Below are 24,363 nucleotides of genomic sequence, written 5' to 3' on the forward strand. Positions count from 1 at the left end.
TGGACAGGCTTTGCGGGGTTAGGAGGTGAGTTACCTCACCTCTGATTTGCTCTTGTAGCCACATTGTGTTTTGGGCTTCTCCAGTTTATTTTCTGGTCAGTGGTAACCCCCAGGATATTGAGAGTGAGGGATTCAGTGATGGTCATGCCATTGTATGCCAGAGCCTGTGTGTGGTGATTTTAAGCGTGAATTGTATCCCGGTTAACAGTATATTCCACTTGATTGTAAATAGAAGACCATTTTTCCTGATGATAATGTTATGGCTGAGCAAGACCTCACCTCAAAAGGCCAGCACCTCAATGGATTAATCTGAAAAGTGGATACCAGTGCCCAGCATCAATGGGTGCTTCCAGCTGAGCTCCATACCTCACAATTTAGTCCACTGGGAATTCAAGGATTCAAGGATTATGAGGATTCATGCAGAATGGTGACAATGAGCAGTCTTGGTCCTATTGTATGGTAGGGCACGCACAATGGGTGAATGGCCTGCTCTTTCTTATATTTCTTATGTTTTGTTTTTACAGGGCATCACAGGATATCCAGGTCGGAAAGGTGAAATTGGTTTTCCAGGAAGACCGGTGAGTTTTGTGGATAGATATTTCCTTACTGTCTCTGTTGTATTTGACTGAATGAACAAATAATGCTGCCTCCCAGTACCATGTCTAGTGTACGTAGCATATCAAACCTAGGCAGGCTAGAGATCCTTCACACAACCCCAAAGAAATAGTGCCGTGCTGCTGAAAAGCAGGTTAACCAGGAGTCCAGCAATTTGCCACATTTTTACCGTCCAGAAATGCCATATTTCATGGCAGGATTTACAATCCTGCAGCACTGTAAATCTATCTCAAATTATGTTAACACAAAATCATCAGTAGTGGAATTCTATCTTCTGAGAAACTCACAGGCCAATCATAAATCTTCCCTGAAATTATGTTATTCAAATGGCCAATGCTGGTCCTTAGTGAAATCTGGAATATCTTAAAACCCCAGATGGAGGTCACGAGTCACTCTCACCCTCCTGGCCTCATCACCAACCTGGCTTTTTTAGTTTAGTTTAGTTTAGAGATACAGCGCGGAAACAGGTCCATGGGCCCACGGAGTCTGCACCGATCAGCGATTCCCTGAAGGTGGCGCCACAGGTTCAGTTCAGTTTAGTTTATTGTCATGTGTGCCGAGATACAGTGAAAAGCTTTTGTTGCATGCTAACCAGTCAGCAGAAGGCAATACATTATTGCAATCAATCCATTTACAATGAATAGAAAAATGATAAGGGAATAATGTTTAGTGCAAGGTAAAGCCAGCAAAGTCCGATAAGGACAGTCCGAGGATCATCAAAGAGGTAAATAGTAGTTCAGCACTGCTCCCTGGTTGTGGTAGGATGATTCAGTTGCCTGATAACAGCTGGGAAGAAACTGTCCCTGAACCTGGTGGTGTGCATTTCCACACTTCTATACCTTTTGCCTGATGGGAGAGGGGAGAAGAGGAAGTGGCCAGTGTGTAACTCGTCCTTGCCGTGGCAATGTGAGGTATAAATGGAGTCAATAGAAGGAAGGTTGGTTTGTGTGACGGTCTGGGCTGCATCGACAATTCGCTGCAGTTTCTACCGGTCTTGGATGGAGCTGTTTCCAAACCAAGCTGTGATGCATCCTGATAAAATGCTTTCTATGATGCACCTGCAGAATTACGCCACCGTGGCTGTCCCATCTTTTCTCGCGGTCTAATCCTATCTTTTCTCATGGATAGGGTCGTCCTGGGATAAATGGACTGAAAGGGGAGAAGGGTGAGGGAGGAGATTATGGCAGCAGTTATGGATTCCGGGTAAGTCTTATCTTCCACCAGATTGCTTTATTTGACAAAACCGCTGTTTTATTCCCAGCTTTGCTCTGATTCTGTTTTCCTTCCATATTAAGAGTATTCCTGGCCCTCCGGGACCCCCTGGACCTCCCGGAACCCCTGGGCTAGCGGCATCATCCTTTGACAACAACGTAAGTGGGTTGCAGCTGAGAGCCAGGTAGTAAATGAAGCAAAGTACACGAGGTCTATCTCAAACACTTCATCCCTTGTGGACCGTCCCAGCCACCGCCCAGAACTAGCTTCCAGATCAGGTCTCGGGCTCATTGCCCTCCAGTACCTTTGACCACACTCTAGTGAAACAGTGAGGGAGTGCCGCATTGTCAGAAGTCCTGCCTTTTGGACATGGCGTTGACAGTAGGCCATATCTATTCCCATGGAAGATCTCAGAGCACAATCTTGTAGAATAACAACGGAAGTATACCCCGGTGTCCTGACCAACATGTATCTCCCGGCCTGTAGGTTATTCGGTTAGCATCACCTTCCGATTTGTGGAGCATCTCGCAGGTCAACATGGAGGCCATCGTTGCACTCAGCTGTGGACTGGCCATATTGTTCACTTGCCTGACACTCTTTGATATTACTGTTGAGGGACTCAACTGTGCTTCTCGGAACAGTGTCTTGGAATGAGCATCCAGACCCTCGGCTTCAGGTCTCAACCCTGAGACAGCAGCTCAACCATGCCCTACCCATAGCTCTGAAGGGCCAGCTCATAGGTGGAGCACAATGAACTCACTCCATTCTCTCTCTGAGGTAAGAGTGCCAGCCATGAGCCCTGGCTCGTGCTGGGAAAAGCGGTGTGGAGTTTGGCTAACACTGACTTGTTCTTGCCTTCTTTTCTGAAGGTGTTTGGTGCAGGAGCTGCCCCCTACCCTGGACTTCTCGGACAACCAGGTAAAGACCCATTTATTGCTATTCAAGAATAAAGACTGCGTTTATTCCCTGACTAACGTTCTGGCACTGAGATACTCAATTTTGCTGGAGGGAAGGAGTTGAATAGAGGCCTCATCTTGACCTTGATGGCACTCGATTTGAAAGATTCAATTCAATTTTAGTTTAGTTTAGAGAAAACGTGGAAACAGGCCCTTCAGCCCGCCGGATCCACGCTGACCAGTGACCCCCGCATATTAACACTAGTGACAATTTTTCCCTTTACCAAGCCAATTTACCTACCACAAACCTATAAGTCTTTGGGAGGAAACCGAAGAGCTCAGAGAAAACCCATGCAGTCACGGGGAGAACGTACATACTCCGTTCAGACAGCACCCGTGGTCGGGATCGAACCCGGGTCTCATGCGCTGCAAGCGTTGTAAAGCAGCAACTATACCGCTGCGCCACCATGCTGCACAATTGAATTTAACAATTGATTGGCCTCCAGATTAACTTATTCAATTTAATTCAATTTGTGTGAAGTTAAAGGCGAAGCGATTGCTTTTCCTTTGGATACAGATGCAGTAATAAAATGATGAGGCATCACCAGACAGAAGGGGGGTCCTGATCCAAAACGTGTCTGTTCTTCTCCCTCCACAGAGGCTAAGTCCCTCCAGCTCTTTGATTTTTGCTTCTGATTCCAGCATGGCAGTCGCCTGTGCCTTTGTCAATCTGAAAAATGTGTTTGTCACTCTACAAATACTGCCTGATTTACTGGGATAATCTGGTATATTCTGTATACATTCAGATTTCTTAATTTGCAATAATTGACACAGAACTGATTAGAACTAATTGTTTGGCCTCCTGATGACCAAATCCAGTGATCTCTCTCTCATTGCATTGCAAACTTTATCACTGAAGAACGGTTTCGGCCCAAAACGTTGCCTATTTCCTTCGCTCCATAGACGCTGAGTTTCTCCAGCATTTTCGTCTACCTTCGATTTTCCAGCATCTGCAGTTCTTTCTTGAAAACGTTATCACTGAGTCATTGTTCCTTTCCCTCATTCTTTTAAAGAAAGTGGTTGTTACTGGTAACACCAGCATTTATTGCCAATCCTTAAATTTCCACAAAACGTATATAATGGATACGCTAATGCATACGGATCTAATTGACAAATTAAACAACACTATTTGTATTATGCCATCTTAATTGATTATGTGATTTCAATCAGGAACATGATAACAACGTAAACGTTACTTTGGTAATTAACAAGCTGGGGGAAAAACTGTCATGGAAAAACAAAGCAATCTAGGAAAAAAGACTGTATCCATGTAACCATCTGTATAATCAACAGTCTGTCAGTTTCACTGCTGGTGGTAATTGAAATTGACAAACAATTGCTTCAATTGGTGGCATACCGATACTCTGTTAAACAATATTAAATATGACCTTTAGTATTTTTACTTTGCAGTGACAAAAATACATTTATATATTAAAAAGATATATATTTTTCTATATATATATATAGAATATAGATATTTCTATAGATATATATATATCTTTGAAAATTCCATGGGGAGAAAGCTTTTTCATCACGAGTTTAAACTCTCTGGGCACTAGCCCATTTTACTCCATTCACACAATCTAACATGGTTTCTTAGGAACACAACTATCTTGTTATAGCAGGCTTATCTGTACTGCAACAACGTTCCATGACCATTTACATTCGCTTTTGCTCTCTTCTCTCGTACAGGTTCAAACGGAGAGCGTGGCAGCCCAGGTTACCCGGGTCCCCAAGGGGACAAAGGGGAAGCGGGTCAGCCCGGAATACCAGGCCCACCCGGTGAGTAGAAATAGATTCTGGCGGCAGCAGTATAAAAGGTCCCTGTAAGAATTCAATTCTTGCTCAAAACAATTCAGCCATGCACTGGAAAGATAGCAATGAACAGTCAGAGTGGAGGATGCTTACACATATTCAAGTAGAGTAAACCCTCGCTACAACGGACCACATGGGGGGGGGGGGGGGGGGGTTGGTATCCGTATTACTGATTGTAAACTATAATCGAATAAGACGGATAATATATACATTACTCTTGGAAAAACTGCCATTAATCATCCACTGCACAACAAACAGTAAAGGACACAAAATACACAATACCTTGGGACTGTGGCACCGTGGTAGAGTTGCTACCTTACAGGGCCAAAGACCCCAGTTTGATCTTGACCTCGAGTGCTTCCTGTGGCCTCATGAGTTTCCTCCAGATGCCCGGATTTCCCCCCCGCATTGCGGTGAAGTGTAGGTTTATGGTGTAGTTGGCTCCTGTGAGTCACTGGTCGAGCAGCTGCCTCGCAGCACCGGGGGCCCGGGTTCGATCCTGGCCTCGGGTGCTCCCTGTGGCCGCGGGGTTTCCTCCTTTTGCTGGAGCCCAGGTCCCTGGTGCTGCGGTGCTGTGGGGCTGTGCCACTGCCAGTGGTTGGGCTGCAGGCCTGCACGTCTTTTTGGTTGTGGGGGTGAGGGGTGATGCGCAGGGTGCCGGGTGTAAAACCCACGCTGTCACACTGTCTTTGTCTTTGCAATTTGGGAAGAAAGATAAAACCACAATATTAGTTATATGGGCGGAAAGATAGAACCACTGTGATAATTCTATACTACACACTGTTAATTGTCCCTGTTGTGCAGGATAGATCTAGTGTACGGGTGATCGCTGGTCGGCGAGGATTCGGTGTTTCCACACTGTATCTCTAAACTTAATTAAGCTAAAATGGTTCAAATACATAACCGTTCCATTCACCTAGTGGTCATTCCGTGAAACAACAAACTCTGTCGATAACAGACTGCTATAACCAAAATCCGTTAGAAAGGTCTGTTAAAATGAGGGTTTACTGATAGAGAATATTGGAGGAGGCTATTCAGCCTTCAAGTCCTCAGAGTAATCCTATTCCCCTATTTATATCCCCATGACAATTACCCAACCTATGCCTATCAACTCCAACCTGATTTACCATCCACCCTACAACATTAGGGGGTGATTCTTCAGCAACCAGTTAACCATCCCATGCGGCACAGTGTTGTAGTTCATAGAGCTTCTGACTCGCAACTCCGGAAACCTGGGTTCAATCCTGACCTCAGAAGCTGCTGTTTAGAGTTTGCATGTTCTCCCTGTGACCGTGTGGGTTTTTTCCAGGTAAGGAAAGGTTCCATTTCCTTCCTATGTCCCAAAGAAGCTATGTTGTGATTTCAATCAAGAACAAGATAACCATTTAAAAATTACTTTGGAAATTGACAAGCAGATTAAGAAATCTGTCTTAGAAAAATATATAGTCTAAGACAAAAAACTGTTTCCATGTAACCTCCCCACAGTAATCAGACACCATCTGGAAGGGTGGATTCCATTGCATCTGCTCTCTTTGGTCTATGGTAAGATCGCAGGGTTGGGAAATACATTTGAAAAGACTCTGCAAGCTATTCTGGAACCTCTTGTGGATGGCACACAGTGTGGCAAGCACTAATTGTTAAGGGGTGAATGGTTGAAGTGGGACAGTATGAAGGGCAGGAGAGTTCTGGGACCATAGTATCTCACGTGTCCCCTACATCACAGAAACCTCCTTGGGAAGTGTGAGGCCTGCCTTTCACCAAGGTCAGGACTACACTAGGGCAGCTCGACCTGAGCCAACAGCTCAACCATTTTGTCAATATTATTGAAGTGTTTCTTTGTAACTGAACCAGTACTGATGTCTCTGTGCTCTTCCCCTTCAGGGATCGTTCCTTACGATGTGTATGATATTCACTCTGCAAACAGGGTAAGGGTTACAAACTTCCGACTAACTAACTCAACTCTCATGCTCCCTGTGACTGCAGTACCGGCTTGGACACCTGCTTCCATTCTGCTCCAAACTTTTTTGTATCTACATAGAGATCGTTAGTGAAGATTTGACCTTGCTGATAGTTTCTGTACACTCTTATAATCTGGAGACACAAGAAACTGCAGATAATGGTTTACAAATAAAAATACCACGTGCTGGAGTAACTCAGTGGTCAGCATCTGTGGAGGATATGGACAGGCGATGTTTTGGGCTGGGACCCTTCTTCAGACTGGGACTTGTCTGAAGAAGGGTCCCAACCCAAAACGTTGCCTCACAATGTCCTCTACAGATGCTGACTGACCCACTGAGTTACTCTAGCACTTGGTGTTTTTATTTGTAAACCAGCATCTGCAGTTCTTGTGTCTCCAGGTTATCAGAGTATACAGAAATGCTGCCTGAGTTACTCTAGCACTTTGTGTTCTTTACTTCGGTAATCTGTTATCCGACTATTCTGGCTCATAGGTGATCTTAACCGTGTGTCCATTCACTGGGACCCCATTTCCCACCCTCTCTTTACGCTCACTGGGAGCCCAGTTCCTGCATTCTGCATCCACTCACCAGAATCCTAGATCCCATGCACTTCCATCCACTTGCTAGGGCCCCACTTCTGCATTTCCTTGAAACCTATCACATTCCCTAGAAAGTTGCAATATAACATCTTAAATAAAGTGAATTAAAATGCTGTTGGAGTGTTAACAAAACATTATCCAATCGTCTGGAAATCTGCTATTCCCTCACAACCATAAGCCTGGACAGCCAGATTAATGGAGTTTTATTTGAGTTGAGTTTAATTTATCGTCCATGTGCCGAGTACAGTGAAAAGCTTTCGTTACATGCTAACCAGTCAGTGGAAAGACAATACATGATTACAATCGAGCTTTCCATTAGGTGCAGATACTTGATAAAAGGAGTAACGTCAATAACGTTTAGTGCAAGATAAAGCCAGTAATGTCAGATCAAAGATAGTCTGAGGGTCTCCAATGAGGTAGATAATAGCTCAGGACTGTTTATTCATAAAATAATTGAAGTGGTGCATTTATCAAGTTACCTCTGAATTCAACCACCAGCATTGCCAATCCTTCCATATCCTTGGAGTCTTTGGGAATTAAAGAGTAAGCTCTGGATACAATTCTGGGATCTCTGGGATAAAACCTCAGGGGTGTAACAATGCTTATTTGATGTAATTATTCCATGAAGTAACAAGGAGTCCAATTCCGGAAGTGGCAGCGCTGTTAACAGCTGCGGCTCGCCTGCAGTCCGTTTGTCTTTACTTTTTTTGTTGTTTTTTTTGTCTTGTTTTAGTTACATTTTAGTTTATTAGGCTGTGTATATGTCTGTGGGGGGGGGGGGGTGAAACATGTTTTTTGTCTCTCCCTTCGGGGGAATGCGACTTTTTCTTGTCGTATCCCCCTTCTCTGCCTCCGTCTGCGCTGAGGACTAATGGCGGAGCTGGCGGTCTTCAACCTGCGACCGACCTCGAGGCTCCAGAGTCAGAGCCAGCCAGGACTCACCAACGCGAGGCTGGCCATCTTCGGGGCCGAGGCAGCGGTGGCCCGACTCGCTGATGCGGCGTTCCAGCTTTCGGTAGCGGCCCGGAGCTGAGACTGCGGGACTCGGAGCTGATGCAGCGGCCCGGAGCTGGGGCTGCGGGGCTCGGAGCTGTTGCAGCGGGACTCGGAGCTGATGCAGCGGGGCTCGGAGCTGAGGCTGCGGGACTCGGAGCTGTTGCAGCGGGGCTCGGAGCTGAGGCTGCGGGGCTCGGAGCTGTTGCAGCGGGACTCGGAGCTGATGCAGCGGGACTCAGAGCTGAGGCTGTGGCGGGCCGACTCGGAGCGGAGACGGCGTTCCGGCGTTCGGCAGCGGCGACATCACCACGGAGGTCCGCTGGACTGGAGAGCGGCATCTTCGGCCTGGATCGATCGCCTCAGCGCAGAGGGAGAACAAGGAGGGAAGAGACAGAGACTAAGACTTTTGCCTCCATCACAGTGAGGAGGTGCTTGGTGAACTCACTGTGGTGGATGTTAATTTGTGTTTATTGTATGTTTTGTTATTTATTGTTACTGTGTATGACTGCAGGCAACGTAATTTCGTTCAGACCGAAAGGTCTGAATGACAATAAAGGAATCTAATCAAATCAAATCAATTAGTCCTGGGAGCTGATGTGTCACTATGGTGATGGTGGCAGCATTGGGGGTGGGGTGATTGGAAGCAAGTCAGTCAGGTTTGATGGCCACTGGCTACGAGCTGGTCGTCCATGACATGTTTACTTTTTGTGCTCAGTTTTAGTGGCTCATTTTAGTTTAAGATCTTTCATCCTCTTCCTTCCACCCGTCCTCTTGCAGGTAGAGAAGGGAGACCGAGGCAATGCAGGGCAGAAGGGAGAGAAGGGAGCATCGAGCAACGGCTATGGCTCAGGTATACCCAGGCCTGCAGGACCTCCTGGATCTTCAGGACGACCAGGGCTTCAGGTAAGAACCTCCTGTGGACATTTTAGTGGGAGGCTATCAGGGGGAGGGGGAGAGTGGGTCATAGATCAAGAGTCAGGAGACTGAACCTCAGTCAATCAGGGACTCAGTGGGTGGGGGTTATCACCGATAATGAAGATATCTCCTACATTTGCTTCATTATGCCATTCACTGAACGTTATTATCTGAGCAAACAATCTGTTTATCAACCAGGGGCCAAAAGGCGAGAGTATTGTTGGACCCAGAGGCCTGCCAGGCAACCCAGGACCCCCAGGTTACAGCTACCCAGGAACTCCCGGCCCCCCAGGACTGCCTGGTGTACCTGGCCCGCCAGCATCAGGTGTATCACCAGACCAACCATCAACAAGTGAGTCTCGCTTTATTTTATTCTGAAATAAACAATGTCTAAATGAATTTGGGTGGATGTATACTGTAGGGTAGATTGGTTGAAGGGAGGTTGGTTAATATGGTGAGGATTTGGTTGGAAAGGAAATCGTAGTTGAGATGGAGACGATTTGACCAAGTTGGAGAGGTTGATTATTGTGGACAATGGATGAAATACAGATGATTTGGTATCTGCGGAGAGGGTTGGTTGGATTGGAGAGGATTTTATCGTAGTTGAGAGCGTTCAGGGTGGAGTGGGAATGGTTTGGTTATTGTGGAGGGGGTTTGGTGGAATTGGAGAGATTTGGCTGGGTCAGTGAGTGTGTTCGGTTGTGGTGTTAGGACAGAGTGGATTTATTTGTGTTGGTATGGGGTGGTTGGATTGGCAAGGGATTGGTTCAGTTGGAGTGAGCTTGGTTGCATTGGAGAGGGTTTGGTTCATTTAGAGAGAGTTTGATAGGGTTCTAGAGGATTTAATAGTTGGGTTTGTATTGGGGAGTGGCTTGTGATGTTGTTTGATTGGGCTGAAGAATATTTGTTGATCTGCAGAATTAGCTGAAGGTGCAGATTGGTTGGGATGTAGAGAGTTAGATTTGGATAGAAAGAGATTAAATTGGCTTGGGAAGGATTTGTTGGGATAGAGATAATTTTGTTCTAATGGGAAATATTTGGAGTCATGTGATTTAATTCGGATGGAGAAGGTGTCATCGGGTTGGAAAATATTTCACGTGCAGAGGATTTGGTTCACGTTAAGAGCATTTAGTTTGGATGGAAAGTTCTAGGTTGAGATCAAGAGGAATTAGTTGATTATGGTGTGAATGTGGTCTGGTTAGAGAGGGTTTTCTTGATGTGGGGAGGATTTGCTTGGATTGAGAGTTTGGTTGATATAGAGAGGATTTCATAGGATGAAGAGATCTGTTCAAAGATGATTTTTGGTGCTGGGTTGAAATGGTCATACTTACTATTGCTTTCAGGGCGATTGACTATACCCTCATCATAGAACATGACAAATCTGGTTAAAACTGGCTGTGACTTCACCAGCAAGCGCTCCAATGTTTCCATGAGGATAGCAAGAAAAAGGGAATAACAAGGAGAGATTTGTAAGCTTCTTGCCTGTACTCGCTGATAACTGATGGTCAGATCACGCAATAATCAGTTAATGAATAATTAATGCAAAATTAGCTCGTAGGATTTGTGCCCAGCATTGGTGGCTGTGGTTTGAAGGGCTATTCATTTTTCATGATGTGGAATTACATATTTCTCCCTCCATCTCTTTCCCATCCCACAACACCCTCTCTCCTCATCTCCCCTTCTACCGCACACAGGTTTTGTCGGCCCACCTGGTCCCCCCGGACCCCCAGGACCGACAACCTCAGCGTCTGGGGTAAGTCTGGCCTCTTCAACACTTAACTCCCGAAGAGGGTGACGTCTGTCATGCAAAATGAAGTGCAATAGTTTCAGATCAACCTTAGGGAATGTAGGGCTGAACATCTTGGGGCAAGGGAACAACCCATAGTAAAGGAGCTCCTTGAAGAAGAACGTCTTCTTTTGGTTGATGAACGTGTTGTCTATTGTGAACTGGAGGACAGTTTTTGGCCTCCCAGTTAAAGTAAAAAATAAATAAAATCCTCGACACAGTCCAATAATTCTTCATCTGTGTCAGCAGCATCCCTGACATTACATTTCAATACCACGCAGGTTACCGTCCTACAGACCTACCAAATGATGCTCAGCATCTCTCGAAATCTACACGAGGGAACACTGGCTTACATCATGGAACGCGGAGAGCTGTATGTCCGAGTGAGAGATGGCTGGCGGCAGGTTTATGTAAGTGTTTCTCAGATCCACTACCGTTATGGAACTTGGTCCTATGTGGGAGAGGGTGTTCCTTCAACCCTTCCGGCTTCATGTTGGCCAAACTCGATGTCACACTCTATTACATTTTCACATTCTACTCACAACACGGACATTTACAGCTGCACTAGCACATTAAACATATTGACACGCATCAACACACGGGCAAAACCACGTATTCACAGACACACTTAAGTTCAAATGCTAAAGTACATAATATATAATACAGTAAACCCTTGCAATAATGGACCTCTATAGTACAGATTTTAGTTATAGTGGTCTGAACCTCCTGTTGCGCTGCCCCATTCCCCCACTTCCGCCAGTTAGCCAATGTGCTGGTGCCATGTGGCATGCTTCTGGTTATGGGAGTGGAGGGAGCAACCAGCATGAAGGTGTTGCGCATGTGGGCTGAGGGCTCTGCGGCCCCCTGGCCTCTGAATTCCTGCTTATTTAATCACCCCCCCCCCCCTAATGCTACATTTCTTCCCTCCTGCCCTTAGATTAATGCTTACCCCCCTCCGCTTGGTTATAACGGACAATCGGCAATAATGGACACCATCCTCTCCCCAAAGGTCCAAGGTTGGGAGGGTTTACTGTACATGTAACTGTGTGCAAAACATGTGTACTCCGAGACTGCATTAACAAAAGCAGTGTACATATAGAGGGGCAGGCTTTGGAGAACCTGGTTACCAAACTGAATTATCTTTTCTTACAGCTTGGAGAGTATATTCCTTACCGTGGGAGTGGAATCCTTGTGAGTACAGTGCTGCTCCTGTGATTTGTATACTTTCCACTTCAGTATTTTGTTATTTCATCGTGGTTTGTTTCTTTATATATTTTTGTTTGTCCTTTTGATTTTGAAAAACCGCATAACCTGTTTGAACTCATGCAATGGCCCGACAAGCTCTTTCAGTGAGGTTGCTTAAGGGATAAATATTGAGCAGGCCGCAAGGAAAGACTGCGAGGCTTTTCAGCCCTGGGAGCTTTTTCCGTCCACCCTTCAAGACCAAATTTGATTTCTGCCCAGACAATGAGGGATTCCATCGGAGCGGCAATGACATTGTGTGCTTAGAGCACATGGGCTTCTAAGCTTACAGTGGGAGCATCAGTCACCAACCCAAAAGAAGCAAGAGCAGGCCATTCAGCCTCTTATTCCTGCTCTATCCCTCACGGCTCCTCCACACTGTTTTCCTGTGCTAATCTCAAATCCCTCAATACATAATCCATTGTGATATCTGCAGATGCACTGTAGAAAGCACCCGACTGGGAGAAAGCACAGCTTGGTTTGGCAACTGCTCTGACCAAGTCCACAAGAAATTGCAAAGAGTTGTGGATGTCATTTAGTCTGTCAAGCAAACCAGATACCTAGCCCCACATCGATTCCCCTTCTCCCTCTCCTGTCAGGCAAAATATATAAAATATTGAAAGCTTGTATCACAGATTTAGTAACCACTGCTTCCCCATTGTTTACAGACTCATAAACTAAGGGTTTACTCCTGATCTTCCAACCTACATTGTTACAGCTCTTGCACTTTTTTAAAATCTGCTCCTTCTCTCGCTGTATGCTGTATCCTGCATTCTCATATTTTTCTCCCTGCACTGTTGTACTTATGTAATGGCTGTGATTGTAACCATGTATAGTATGATTTAACAAGGTAGCATACAAAACAAAGTGTTTAATTGTACCTCAGTACACACGGCAATAATAGACCAATACCAATATCACGACTGATATTTTCCTATACTTGAACATTTCCATGGAAAATCCCTCAACTAAAGCTCAGTCCTGGATTGTGCCTTAATTTTCCTGACATGCTGATCATTTTACAGGAAAACAAAGTGGAGGCGGTGGGATCCCCACCAGTGGTGCAGTATTCTGGACAACGGGAATCTGTGCCAAGTTCAGATCGAGTGGTTTCCACGGACTTGGGTTCTCCTGAGAACCGCAACCACGAGCCGGAGCGACGGACGGAGAGCCAACCGCGCCGGCAGCCAGAGGTGCCGCAACCACTCCACCCCCACCACCAGCCGAGAAGGCCAGCAACCACCCCCCCTCCTCGCTCAGCTGGAACTCAGAGGGGGAACCAGCACGGCATCTCCCACCTACCCCACGTCATTCCTCCCGTCCATGCCGGCCGACTGCACGGGGTGCCAATGGTAAATGGTTGGTGTATGGGGATGGCATCATGTGGGCCGGGTGCATGAACTGTACTCTGCTCACAACTGAGTAAATACCAAAGGGTCTTATGTGTAGGAGAACTGCAGATGCTGATTTACACCAAAGATAGACATGAAAAGCTGGAGTAACTCAACGGGTCAGGCAACATCTCTGGAAAAAAAGATTAGGTGACATTTCGGGTCGGGTTTGAATAAGGATCTCGACCAGAAATGTCACATTCCTTTTCTCCAGAAATGCTGCCTGACCTGCTGACTTACTCCAGCTTTTTGTGTCTACCAAAGCGCCTTAGATACAGCACGGAAACAGGCCCCCTTGGTCCTACAGGATCCATGCTGACCAATAATCACCCACTTTTACACTTGCACCAACCTTAACCAATGTTATTCTCTCAAACTCCCAACTACTCCTCCCCAGATTCTACTCCTCACCTATACTTTAGGAGCAAACAACCTGAACATCTTTGGAACATGGAAAGAAACCAAACCCGGGAAGAACCCACACAGCCACGGAGAGAACATGCAATTTCGAAACGGACAGCACCTGAAGCCGGGATCGAACCTGGGGTCCGTGGAGCTGCAAGGCAGCAGATCCATTCACTGCATCACTGAGCCTTTCATGACCCCAAAGCGATCCAAATAAGTTCACTGTCATATGGCATAGAAACAGATCCTGCGACCCACCTTGTCCATGCTGTCCATGTGTACTAGACCCACATACCAGCACTTTAAACTTGAGAGATACAGTACAGAAACAGCCCCTTTGTCCACCCAGTCCACACCAACTAGCACTATCTTACACACTTGGGACAATTTTCAATTTTTACCAAAGCCAATTAACCTACAAACCTGTACATCTTCAGAGTGTGGGAGGAAACTGGAACACCCAGAGAAAACAAACGCAGTCACAGGGAGAACATACAAACTTCATTCTGACAACATCCATGGTCAGGATGGAATCCTGGTCTCGGGCACTGTAATGCAGCAGGTCTACCGCTGCACCACTGCACCGTCCCTTTGATCGGTGGTTGTCGATACCTTGGCGTTCAAATGCTCATCCAGGTTCATCTTTCTATTGCAGTTGAGTTGCTGGCAGCCTTGCCAACGATGTTTTATTTTATCTCCAGCCTGGAGTAAGAGCTGAGATTACTTTCCACCCGCTGACACTCTCTTCTTCTGCCTACAGTTGCATCTCATGGCTCTCAACACGCCCCTCACAGGCAACATGCAGGGGATCCGTGGGGTGGACTTCCAATGTTTCCAGCAGGCGCGTGCAATGGGTCTGATGGGCACATTCAGGGGCTTCCTCTCGTCCCGGCTGCAGGACCTGTATAGTGTGGTTCGCCGCGCTGACAGAATCTCGGTGCCCATTGTCAACGGCAAGGTAAGTCACAACACTTTACCATGGCCAGAAACATAAATGTTTACATACATAGTGGCCGGAAATGGACTTCCATTCTCTCTGCAGCAATGTTCTGCAGAGTACAAGTTGAGCTGCACTGGATCTGACAACACATTCCAGGCAGCAGCACCTCTGCTTGCAAATGCATTCTTGTGAGAGCTGCACTGGAGTTGTAATGCATCCCTGTCAGCTGTGCCAGGGTTGTAACGCATTCCTGATAAGGCTGCATTGGGGTTGTAATGCATCCTGACAGGGCTGCATTGGGGTTGTAATGCATTCTGACAGGGCTGCATTGGGGTTGTGATGCATCCTGACAGGGCTGTGCCCGGGTTGTAATGAATTCCTGACAGGTTTGCACGAGGATTGATAATGCATTCCCAGCAGGACTGCAAAAGGGCACAGAATGCATTCCAGGCATGTGGGCAATAAAAGGAAATCAAGGGATCGTAGTCGGGAGGAGTGGGAGATGAGCAGAAAGCTGAGGGAAAAGCAACAGGGTGACGGGCTGGTGGGAAACTGTGTACCCACCTAAGGGGATGGTACAAAAGACAGATGGGTGGGTTTTACTTGAAATTGGAGAATATAATGTTCTTGTAAAGTTTCTGGGGAAGGTCAAAGATAGCCAGTGGGTTGTACTGAGGTGTCCTCTTGCTCCTTGTCCTTAGGGGGAGGTGCTGTTCGATAGCTGGAGTTCACTCTTCACCGGATCAGGAGCTCCTTTCAAATCTTCCGCCATCTACTCCTTCGACGGACGAGATGTGCTTCGAGACCAGGCCTGGTAAGTAAATAGTGTGGTTGGTTCCATTGCCTTGTTGAGGTGGTAAAACTCTTCAAAGACATGCACATAGGGGTTAGGAAAGGCCATTAGAGGCTGAGGGGTAAGAAGATATTAGTGGTCAAAGGCTTCTTTAAGGGGGAGCTAGAGATTTGAGGCTGGGATGGAGGATGGTGGAGAAAGGTGGTCGGGTGGGATGAGGGACAGAAGAAGATGGGTTAGCAGTAAAAGAGAAAGTGTCAACAATAGGGCCATTGCTCCGTTTGTAAAAGGAGAAACTTCCCTGTCCTCAAGATGTACCAGCACACTGTACCCAAGCATCGCCTTTTAATGCAGTAAGGCTCTCCCCTCTCAGTGCAAAGGTTGTGATTCAAGACACTCCAACGATGTGAGCGCAGTGTCTACACAATGTCATCCAATAGGCTCTGGGCTTGACATAACATTGAAAGATGGAGGGTGTCTGACAGTGCAGAAGGCCCCATAACATGGAGAGAGGAAGAGGACTGCATCCGAGGGCCCTGGTAGCTCAGAGGTCTTGGGGAGAGTGTGCCCATTGACAGATAGACATAAAGTGCTGGAGTAACTCAGCAGATCAGGCAGCACCTTTGGAGAAAACGAATGGGTGATGTTTTGGGACGGAACTCTTCTTCAGACTGAGAGTAAAGGGGGGGGAGGGGTGGGTACCCACTTTCTGCCTCCCTCACACCTACCGACTCTCTTTTCTTCCTCCCTGCTCCCATCCGTTCATCCCTCAGGCCTGAGAAGTTGATCTGGCATGGGTCAGACTCCAAGGGACGACGCCAGGTGGACAGCTACTGTGAGGCCTGGAGAGATGATAAGGGCAGTGGCAAGGGTATGGCTTCTTCCCTGCTCAGCAGCCGGCTCCTGGAGCAGCGCTCCAGCCCCTGTTCCAGCCCCTTCATCATCCTCTGCATCGAGAACAGCTACCTGCCGCACTCCCGGAAGTAACGCCTCTCACCTCCCTGCCCCCCGGAGAAAGTCTGGCGGCAAAAACACATTTTCTGTACAGTTGTAATTTTTTTTTGAAACAAATTCTTTTTTTTTTTAAAAGATGGAAGAAAATAAAAAAGCCAAAGAGGTCGGTTTTATCAAACAAATATTAAAATGCCACTCACGGTGGTTTCCCAGCATGCACTGGATGTTTCCTTGAGGTGCCCTGATGTTGCAAGTGTCCAGTGTGAACATGTAACGATCTATATATTTGTATGTGGAATGTTTGTGCAAGCCAATGTATTTTTTAACTTGCTGCTTCTGAAAGTTAGTCTTAATCAAATTCCTTTTCTAATGCATTCCTTTCAAATAGAACGAGTTGTCCTGCAACTTTAGGCTGTGCACGCCATACGCAAAAATAAGAAGATACATTCCTTTTTGCAGACTCATACAGTCTTTTTACACCATCATGCTCAGTTGTATGTAGAACTACACAGTTGTATGTAGACTGGTCTAGGCTACACCTTAATCATTTGGAAATTGAAATCATCACGAATGTGTATGCATTGCATACACATAAATATGCACACACATACGTAATACATAATACACAGCATTAACGATGTCTATGTGCTTGGACCCGCTTTCCCCATCTCATCTATGTGGGACTTACAGGGGCTTCATGAGTTCTCAGAGAAAGACAGAGAGAGACCCTGAAGTGTACCCCGCTTCATTGATCTCACCTTCCTGGCATTGGGGTGCAGTTGGCTGTCCTAGAGTTGGAAGATCAGTAGAAGACAGTAGAAGAGAGGAGAGGAGAGGACCACAAAGTTCATTCAGTCCATCTCAGCCCCCATTCATTCCCAGCAATCCATCCATCAGTACACCAGGCCTTACCTTCAACAACCGAGGAACCATTGACTTTGTCAATGAGAAGTTGATCTGGCGTGGGTCGGACTCCAAGGGACGGCACCAGGCGGACAGCTACTGTGAGGCCTGGAGAGATGGTAAGGGCAGCGGCAAGGGTATGGCTTCTTCCCTGCTCAGCGGCCGGCTCCTGGAGCAGCGCTCCAGCCCCTTCATCCTTTATAACTTTACATGTCGACTGCAGTCGATACTCTCAGCCCGATTAACCCACTTTTGAAACTGCTTTTGTCCCATCGACAGGGTTAGTTAAATACTGAAGTCAGGTTACTGTGTCATTGAACACAGTGCATGGTGCTTGCTCCAGCCGTAGGCCGAATCTCCCTTCATCTTCACTACTATGAAAGATGTTGAGAAGCAAGCTTGCACTGGCAAAACAAAATCCATCCATTATTTTGTAAAAGAGGACACTACATGAGCAAATACTTCCCCGACCAATACTTTCTTGCTGATCGATTTCTTCAACACTCAACCAAATGCTCCACCTTGCTGTATAGCTTAACCATGTAACATTGTGAAGGGTGCATTTGATTAGTGGTCAGGAAGGAGATTGGAAGTCCATGTTGACTGATCCCTGCTTGGTTACCTTGGCCTAATAGCAAGATAGCTAATTTAGTTTGTGGTATACCGGGAGGCAGATCACATGACCTGCAACTTCTACTCATTTGGCCTTCTCGCTCCACATTGGTCCCATTAGCCATTCAACCATACCCATGGTAGAGCAATCAGAAAGCAAATAGACTCCACATTACCCAATTGGACACTGCTTCAGTGGTTATTATTCAATTTGTTTGCATTTTTATATATAATAAAAGTTTTTTAACAAAGTACATACCATTGTTTTTTAACTTTCCTCCAAATGCAAAACATTGAGTTCCATCTTTAATTCTTGAAGTCCTCAGACAATCCTGGAAGGTTGGCTTTTCTGTTCACTCAGAGCTTGAGTCAATCTGGCAGAAAGTGCTGGGGTGGGTGTGTTTGCTCATCTCCATTTCAGCTTTAGTTCTCTTCCAATATCCACAAGCCATCCTTGGTTAAACCATTGAATGTTTACTTATATGTGTGCGTACGTAACTGCATTACACATTGGCACCAGAGAATTGAAAACCTGATTACTTTGGAAAGCCTGGCAATATATATGCTCATTTGTGATGTTGCTTTGTGCAATTTGAGTATTTTTTTTATACTGCCTCGGTTTCATACTCCCTCCAAGGACCACTGATAATATGTTACCAACTTTATCTGTTGGTGTCAATGACAAAGAGTGATACTTAACCTGCTGAGCACTTACCTGAAGGACCAATTTACACGCCAAAGGTCTCCCCTAATGTGTTGATGCAAACTTTAAACTCTTGGAGTCTGCACTACATTTCATGTCAAAACGTGAAAGTGCTATGATTAAAGCCGGTGAACGTGTGCTGCACATTGTGTAGCTTTCTGTAACCTTGAAGCATTCCAAACACTTCTCACAGAATACTGAATAAAGATTATAAAGTCCTCTTTAAAATCATATCTCTTGCATGTTTATTTTGGGAGGAAGCATTTGATATCAGCAAACTTTGTTTGTTATTTGATGTGTTTCTGTAATGTCCTTCATTAGTGTTCTAATTTCCGTAACATTTGTGTGTTTTTGCCTAAATTAGGAATTTTAACACAAGGTGCATTATTTTTCGGGTTGTGTCATACACATAAGTTGTGATCGAAATTTCGGACTCAGACTCAGACAACACGCAAAAACATAATATACATAAATTACTCATAACTGCTGCAAGACAGTGAAAAAGCTGTAAGTGCATGAGTGCAAAATACAATTAGAAAAAAAAAGTCCATGGTAATGTAAGTGGTGGTCCTTTTGTTTACTTGGTCAAGGCAGGATTAGGGTTGAAAAGTCGGTTCATGAACCTGATGTTTGATGGAAAGTAACTGTTTCTGAACCTGGTGCCATAGAACTTCTGGATTCTGTACTTATCCGATGGTAGGAGTGAGATGAGGACCCTTACACAGTTTCAGATGGTTTCGATGGTGGGGAGGGCAGTGTCTGGTCTAGGCTGAGTCCACCACCATCTGCAGTCTATTGCATTCCTATGTTGGAATTGCCTTACCCAGTCATGATACATCCTGTCAGAGTATTTTCCACAGTACATCTGTAGAAGTTAAAGAGCCTTCAGTGACATATCAGCTGTTGTAGCTGTAACATTTAGGTGTGCGTCTGAGGTCATAAGTGATATGAGAAGAATTAGGCCATTCGGCCCATCAAGTCTACTCTGCCATTCAATCTATCTCTCCCACACAAAAACATAACTATGCATACATTACTCATAACTGCTGCAAGACAGTAAAAAAGCTGCAAAAAAATATGAGTGCAAAATACAATTAGAAAAAAACAAGTCCAAAAACAAGTAATGGTCCTTTTGTTTGCTTGGTTAAGGTAGGATTAGGGTTGAAGAGTCGGTTCAAGAACCTGATGTCAAGGCTGTCACACTTACATATTGGCATGTCCACAATTACTTTTGAAATTATGCCCGTTTACAATGCAGTAATGTGCCAAATGTTTGCGCCAGTTATATATACAGCTTCTCGAATGGGTTGTGAGTATGGAAATACCGACAACAAAGCCCCAAAAATTCAGGTTGTTCCCCCCTCCCTGAACACCATATTTGTAGAAGACAGAATCGGTCACCCATTTCCTTGTCGTCCTTCATCAGTGCCCATACATTTGGCACTAGCTCATGTTTGAGGGCAGTCCTGAGGTGTGTCTTTCAGAGGAAGTGCTTAAAACATGGTCCTTTTGGTAAGATGTAAAATCTCCCTTGGTGCTGACTCAAAGAAAAACAGGGACATTTTACTCTTCATTCAACAACTCCCAGGCAGATTACATATGCAGTAAGACTCGCAATGGTCGGGCAGCTGGCTCACTAGGTGTGTTTGCCATTTCAGAGCAAACTCAGCAGGTCAGGCAGCATCTGTGGAGGCAAAAGGTGCATGCTGACGTATTGGGTCTTGTGTCAGGGCTGAGAGGGAAGGGGAAAGATTCCGGTATAAAGCAGTAATGGTTGGGAGGCAAGGTTGTGGGGTTGGGTGAAGGGTCAGAGGCTGGAAGGTGATAAATGGAACCAGATTAGGAGGGAAAGATGAAAAGTTGGAACCAGGTGGAAGGAAAGGTTGGGAAAAGGGAACAAAGGGAGAAGAAGACTCAGGAGCAGGGGCGTATGTTTGGGAAGAGAGCAGAGGAGGTGTAGGTTAAATGAAATGGCCGAGATTTCTATTCTCCTGGGCCCTGGTTCTCATGTACCCTTGCTTTTGCCGGCACTCCATTCCTGCACAACCTTCCACTCTCCACACCTTGCTTCTGGTAGCTTGAAACATACCTGGATCTCTTCTCTGCGTTCCCTTGAAACATACTAGGTTCACTAAAATCTTACCCTGTGGCATATTTTTATAAGAGTATTAATAAAATAACATCCGATAGCCTGGAAACATAGAAACATAGAAATTAGGTGCAGGAGTAGGCCATTCGGCCCTTCGAGCCTGCACCGCCATTCAATATGATCATGGCTGATCATCCAACTCAGTATCCTGTACCTGCCTTCTCTCCATACCCCCTGATCCCTTTAGCCACAAGGGCCACATCTAACTCCCTCTTAAATATAGCCAATGAACTGGCCTCAACTACCTCCTGCGGCAGAGAATTCCAGAGGTTCACCACTCTCTTTGTGAAAAATGTTTTTCTCATCTCGGTCCTAAAAGATTTCCCCCTTATCCTTAAACTGTGACCCCTTGTTCTGGACTTCCCCAACATTGGGAACAATCTTCCTGCATCTAGCCTGTCCAACCCCTTAAGAATTTTGTAAGTTTCTATAAGATCCCCCCTCAATCTTCTAAATTCTAGCGAGTACAAACCCAGGACCACCAAAATTCCACATGTGCATAGTGTCATACAGCGTTGAAACAGGCCCTATGGCCCAACTCATGCCGGCCAAGATGCCTCATCAATGCTAGTCCCATTTGCCCACGTCGGATCAGCAGAATTTCACTATGTAAGTTTGTTTATTTGTTTTGCTGTGGGAGGATAGTAGTTTGTCTGTGCATTATAAAGCTCTGCAGAAGGCAGAGAGATACATGGCCAGATGTTCTTGTTTAGTGAAGGTTGGGGAACAGCTAATAATAGACCAAGCTGCAGGAGAGTACTTCACTGGTTTAGTTTTACTTTAGGTTAGTTTAGAGATACAGCATGGAAACAAGCACTTCGGCTCTCCGTTCACACTGACCTGTATACTAGTTCCATGTTATCCCAGTTACCCATCCTACACGATAGGATCCCTACCTGATGCCCATCTCATCAACTCCCTCTAATTTCTACACAGTAGAGACTATTACAACAACCAATTAACCTATTGATCTGCGGTGAGACATTAGCAGGTGATGAAACTAAATAAGATCTTTCTTAAGTCGCATAAGATAACAATGAAGAAAAACAAGTAATATTAGCTTCTGTGAAATGGGTAAATGCCAGGGCTGGAAAGGTTAGTCATTAAATCCACACTCAATCCAGACTCCTACACCCACCCCTCTCCACAAACCCCAGTGTGCTTTCCACATGGTTTAAGATTAATTAAGAGTTTAAAATATATATATCTTTTACTTTAAAAGCTGTTTATGCACCATGTGGCTTGATGCAAAAACAAAAATCCACAAAAGAAGTCTTGCCATTAATACGCTGTTCATCAATGAAGCTTATGGGAAACAGAAGGTTGGTTGGAAAACATGGAGATCTGGAATTTGGCATTTGGCAGGTTATTTTAACAATGTGGGTTTGGCATTCTTTAAACCACCATTCCTGTTCCATGAGGATGTTTAAATGTGGTTGTTATTATGAATATCATAATTATCTAATGTCCTGTAAGCAGAGGACTTCTGTAAACCGCTGGTACATGGGACTGATTCAGCTCCTTGGCAGCATTTAATGTACATAGTGTCATGGTTAGTGAACAACTCCATTGTTCCACTTCCTGTCCTTGCAGTAAAAGAAGGTGGGTGAGGGGGAAGCTCACCCCATCATGGTCTCTCACTGTTTCATGACGCCAAGCCAGAGCTTTGGCTCAAACCCAACCAGGGCCAGGACCCTGCGTGTATACAGAGAGTGGGGGATAAGTGGACACCTGTCTTATCTGGACTGTGGACAGACCAGCCGTCCCTGGGTGAGAATAATAAGGAGATCAGGTCCACCTCCAGCATCTGAGAGGCTTCAGCTGAACTTTGAGCATCTGCTGGGAGTGAGACTGTGGGACAGTCGCTGGGAGTGAGGGAGGTGAGACTGGGACAGTCGCTGGGAGTGAGACTGTGGGACAATCGCTGGGAGTGAGGGAGGTGAGACTGGGACAGTCGCTGGGAGTGATGGAGGTGAGACTGGGACAGTCGCTGGGAGTGAGACTGTGGGACAATCGCTGGGAGTGAGGGAGGTGAGACTGGGACAGTCGCTGGGAGTGAGGGAGGTGAGACTGGGACAGTCGCTGGGAGTGAGGGAGGTGAGACTGGGACAGTCGCTGGGAGTGAGACTGTGGGACAATCGCTGGGAGTGAGGGGAGTGAGACTGGGACAGTCGCTGGGAGTGAGACTGGGACAGTCGCTGGGAGTGACGCAGTGGGACTTTGATTGGGAGGGGCGGCACAGTGGCGCAGCTGTAGAGTTGCTGTCTCACAGCGCCAGAGACCCTGGTCGATCATGACTACGGGTGCTGTCTGTACGGAGTATGTACGCTCTCCCTGTCACACCATGGGTTTTCTCCGGGAGCTCTGGTTTCCACCCAATCTCCAAAGACGTACAGATTTGTAGGTTAATTGGCTTCGGTAAAATTGTAAATGATCCTTAGCATGTAGGATAGTGCGAGTGTATGGGGCGATCGCTCGTTGGCGCGGACTTGGTTGGCCAAAGGGCCTGTTTCCACGCTATATCTCTGAAGAAAAGTCTAAAGTGTAGACGCTGACAGTCACTGGGTGTGAGACTGCGGGGTTAGTTGCCAGGAGTGAGATTGTGTCAGTCGGCTGGGTGTGAGAGAGTCAGGTGGAGGGAGTCAGCCCCGTGGGCAAGGCTCCATGTGTGTGTGCAGGAGGTGCCCGTGGATGACATTGCCTCATGTGTAGTTCCTGGAAGTAGCTGCCCCATGTGGAGCTGAACTCCATTGCGGCATCAGTCTGTACCAAACTGGTACGTCAGATGTACAGAGCACCTGGTGGTGTTGCAAATGCAGAAAGTATCCAGCATTTATTAGTCGTATGTGTTGTATTTATCATATGTGATAGGAGTAGAATTAGGCCATTTGGCCCATCAAGTCTATCATGGCTGATCTATCTCTCCCTCCTAATCCTATTCTCCTGCCTTCTCCCCATAACCTCTGACACTCTTATGTATAGTATTGTCTGATTTGATTCCATAGCTGGCAAAACCAAGCTTTTCATTGCAGTTCGGTACACGTGACAGTAATAATCCTAAACCTAAACCAATACCTAAACCGAAGGAGAGCAAAGCAAGCACGTAACTTGATTTATTCTCATTGAATTTGAATGACGTTGTTGGAAAAAGGTCACTCAGTGGAATCAGCACTGTCCTCCTGCAGGTGGCAGCGTGGTCCCACAAAGCAATCTCCACAACAAAGAGAGCATTGCATTTACACAGCACCTGTCCCATCCACAACTTTGCCAATGACTTTATATATCTCCCTCAGCCTACTCCACTCACCCCTCAGCCTCCTACACTCCAGGGGAAGAAGTCCCAGACTGTAGCTTCTACTCCAGGCAAAATAACAATGTTTTATTCCATTGCTCTTCACAATTCACACAACTCTGGAACA

General features: G+C 46.0%; 1 protein-coding gene across 1 annotated transcript in view; it reads left to right on the forward strand.

The window, feature by feature from the left end:
• The window catches only part of col18a1 (collagen type XVIII alpha 1 chain), a 166,776-nt gene extending 147,753 nt beyond the window's left edge, over nt 1-19,023 (forward strand). The window contains 15 exon segments of the mRNA XM_033023498.1: nt 525-578; nt 1,744-1,818; nt 1,911-1,985; nt 2,697-2,745; nt 4,476-4,565; nt 6,480-6,523; nt 8,929-9,054; nt 9,265-9,418; nt 10,761-10,819; nt 11,134-11,262; nt 12,005-12,043; nt 13,120-13,446; nt 14,651-14,848; nt 15,532-15,644; nt 16,397-19,023. Of these exon segments, the coding sequence (XP_032879389.1) occupies nt 525-578; nt 1,744-1,818; nt 1,911-1,985; nt 2,697-2,745; nt 4,476-4,565; nt 6,480-6,523; nt 8,929-9,054; nt 9,265-9,418; nt 10,761-10,819; nt 11,134-11,262; nt 12,005-12,043; nt 13,120-13,446; nt 14,651-14,848; nt 15,532-15,644; nt 16,397-16,610 (1,746 nt within the window). The 3' untranslated portion in view covers nt 16,611-19,023.
• Nucleotides 19,024-24,363: the final 5,340 nt, after the last annotated feature.

Source organism: Amblyraja radiata, chromosome 7, assembly GCF_010909765.2.
Source record: "Amblyraja radiata isolate CabotCenter1 chromosome 7, sAmbRad1.1.pri, whole genome shotgun sequence".
Classification (NCBI taxonomy): domain Eukaryota; kingdom Metazoa; phylum Chordata; class Chondrichthyes; order Rajiformes; family Rajidae; genus Amblyraja; species Amblyraja radiata.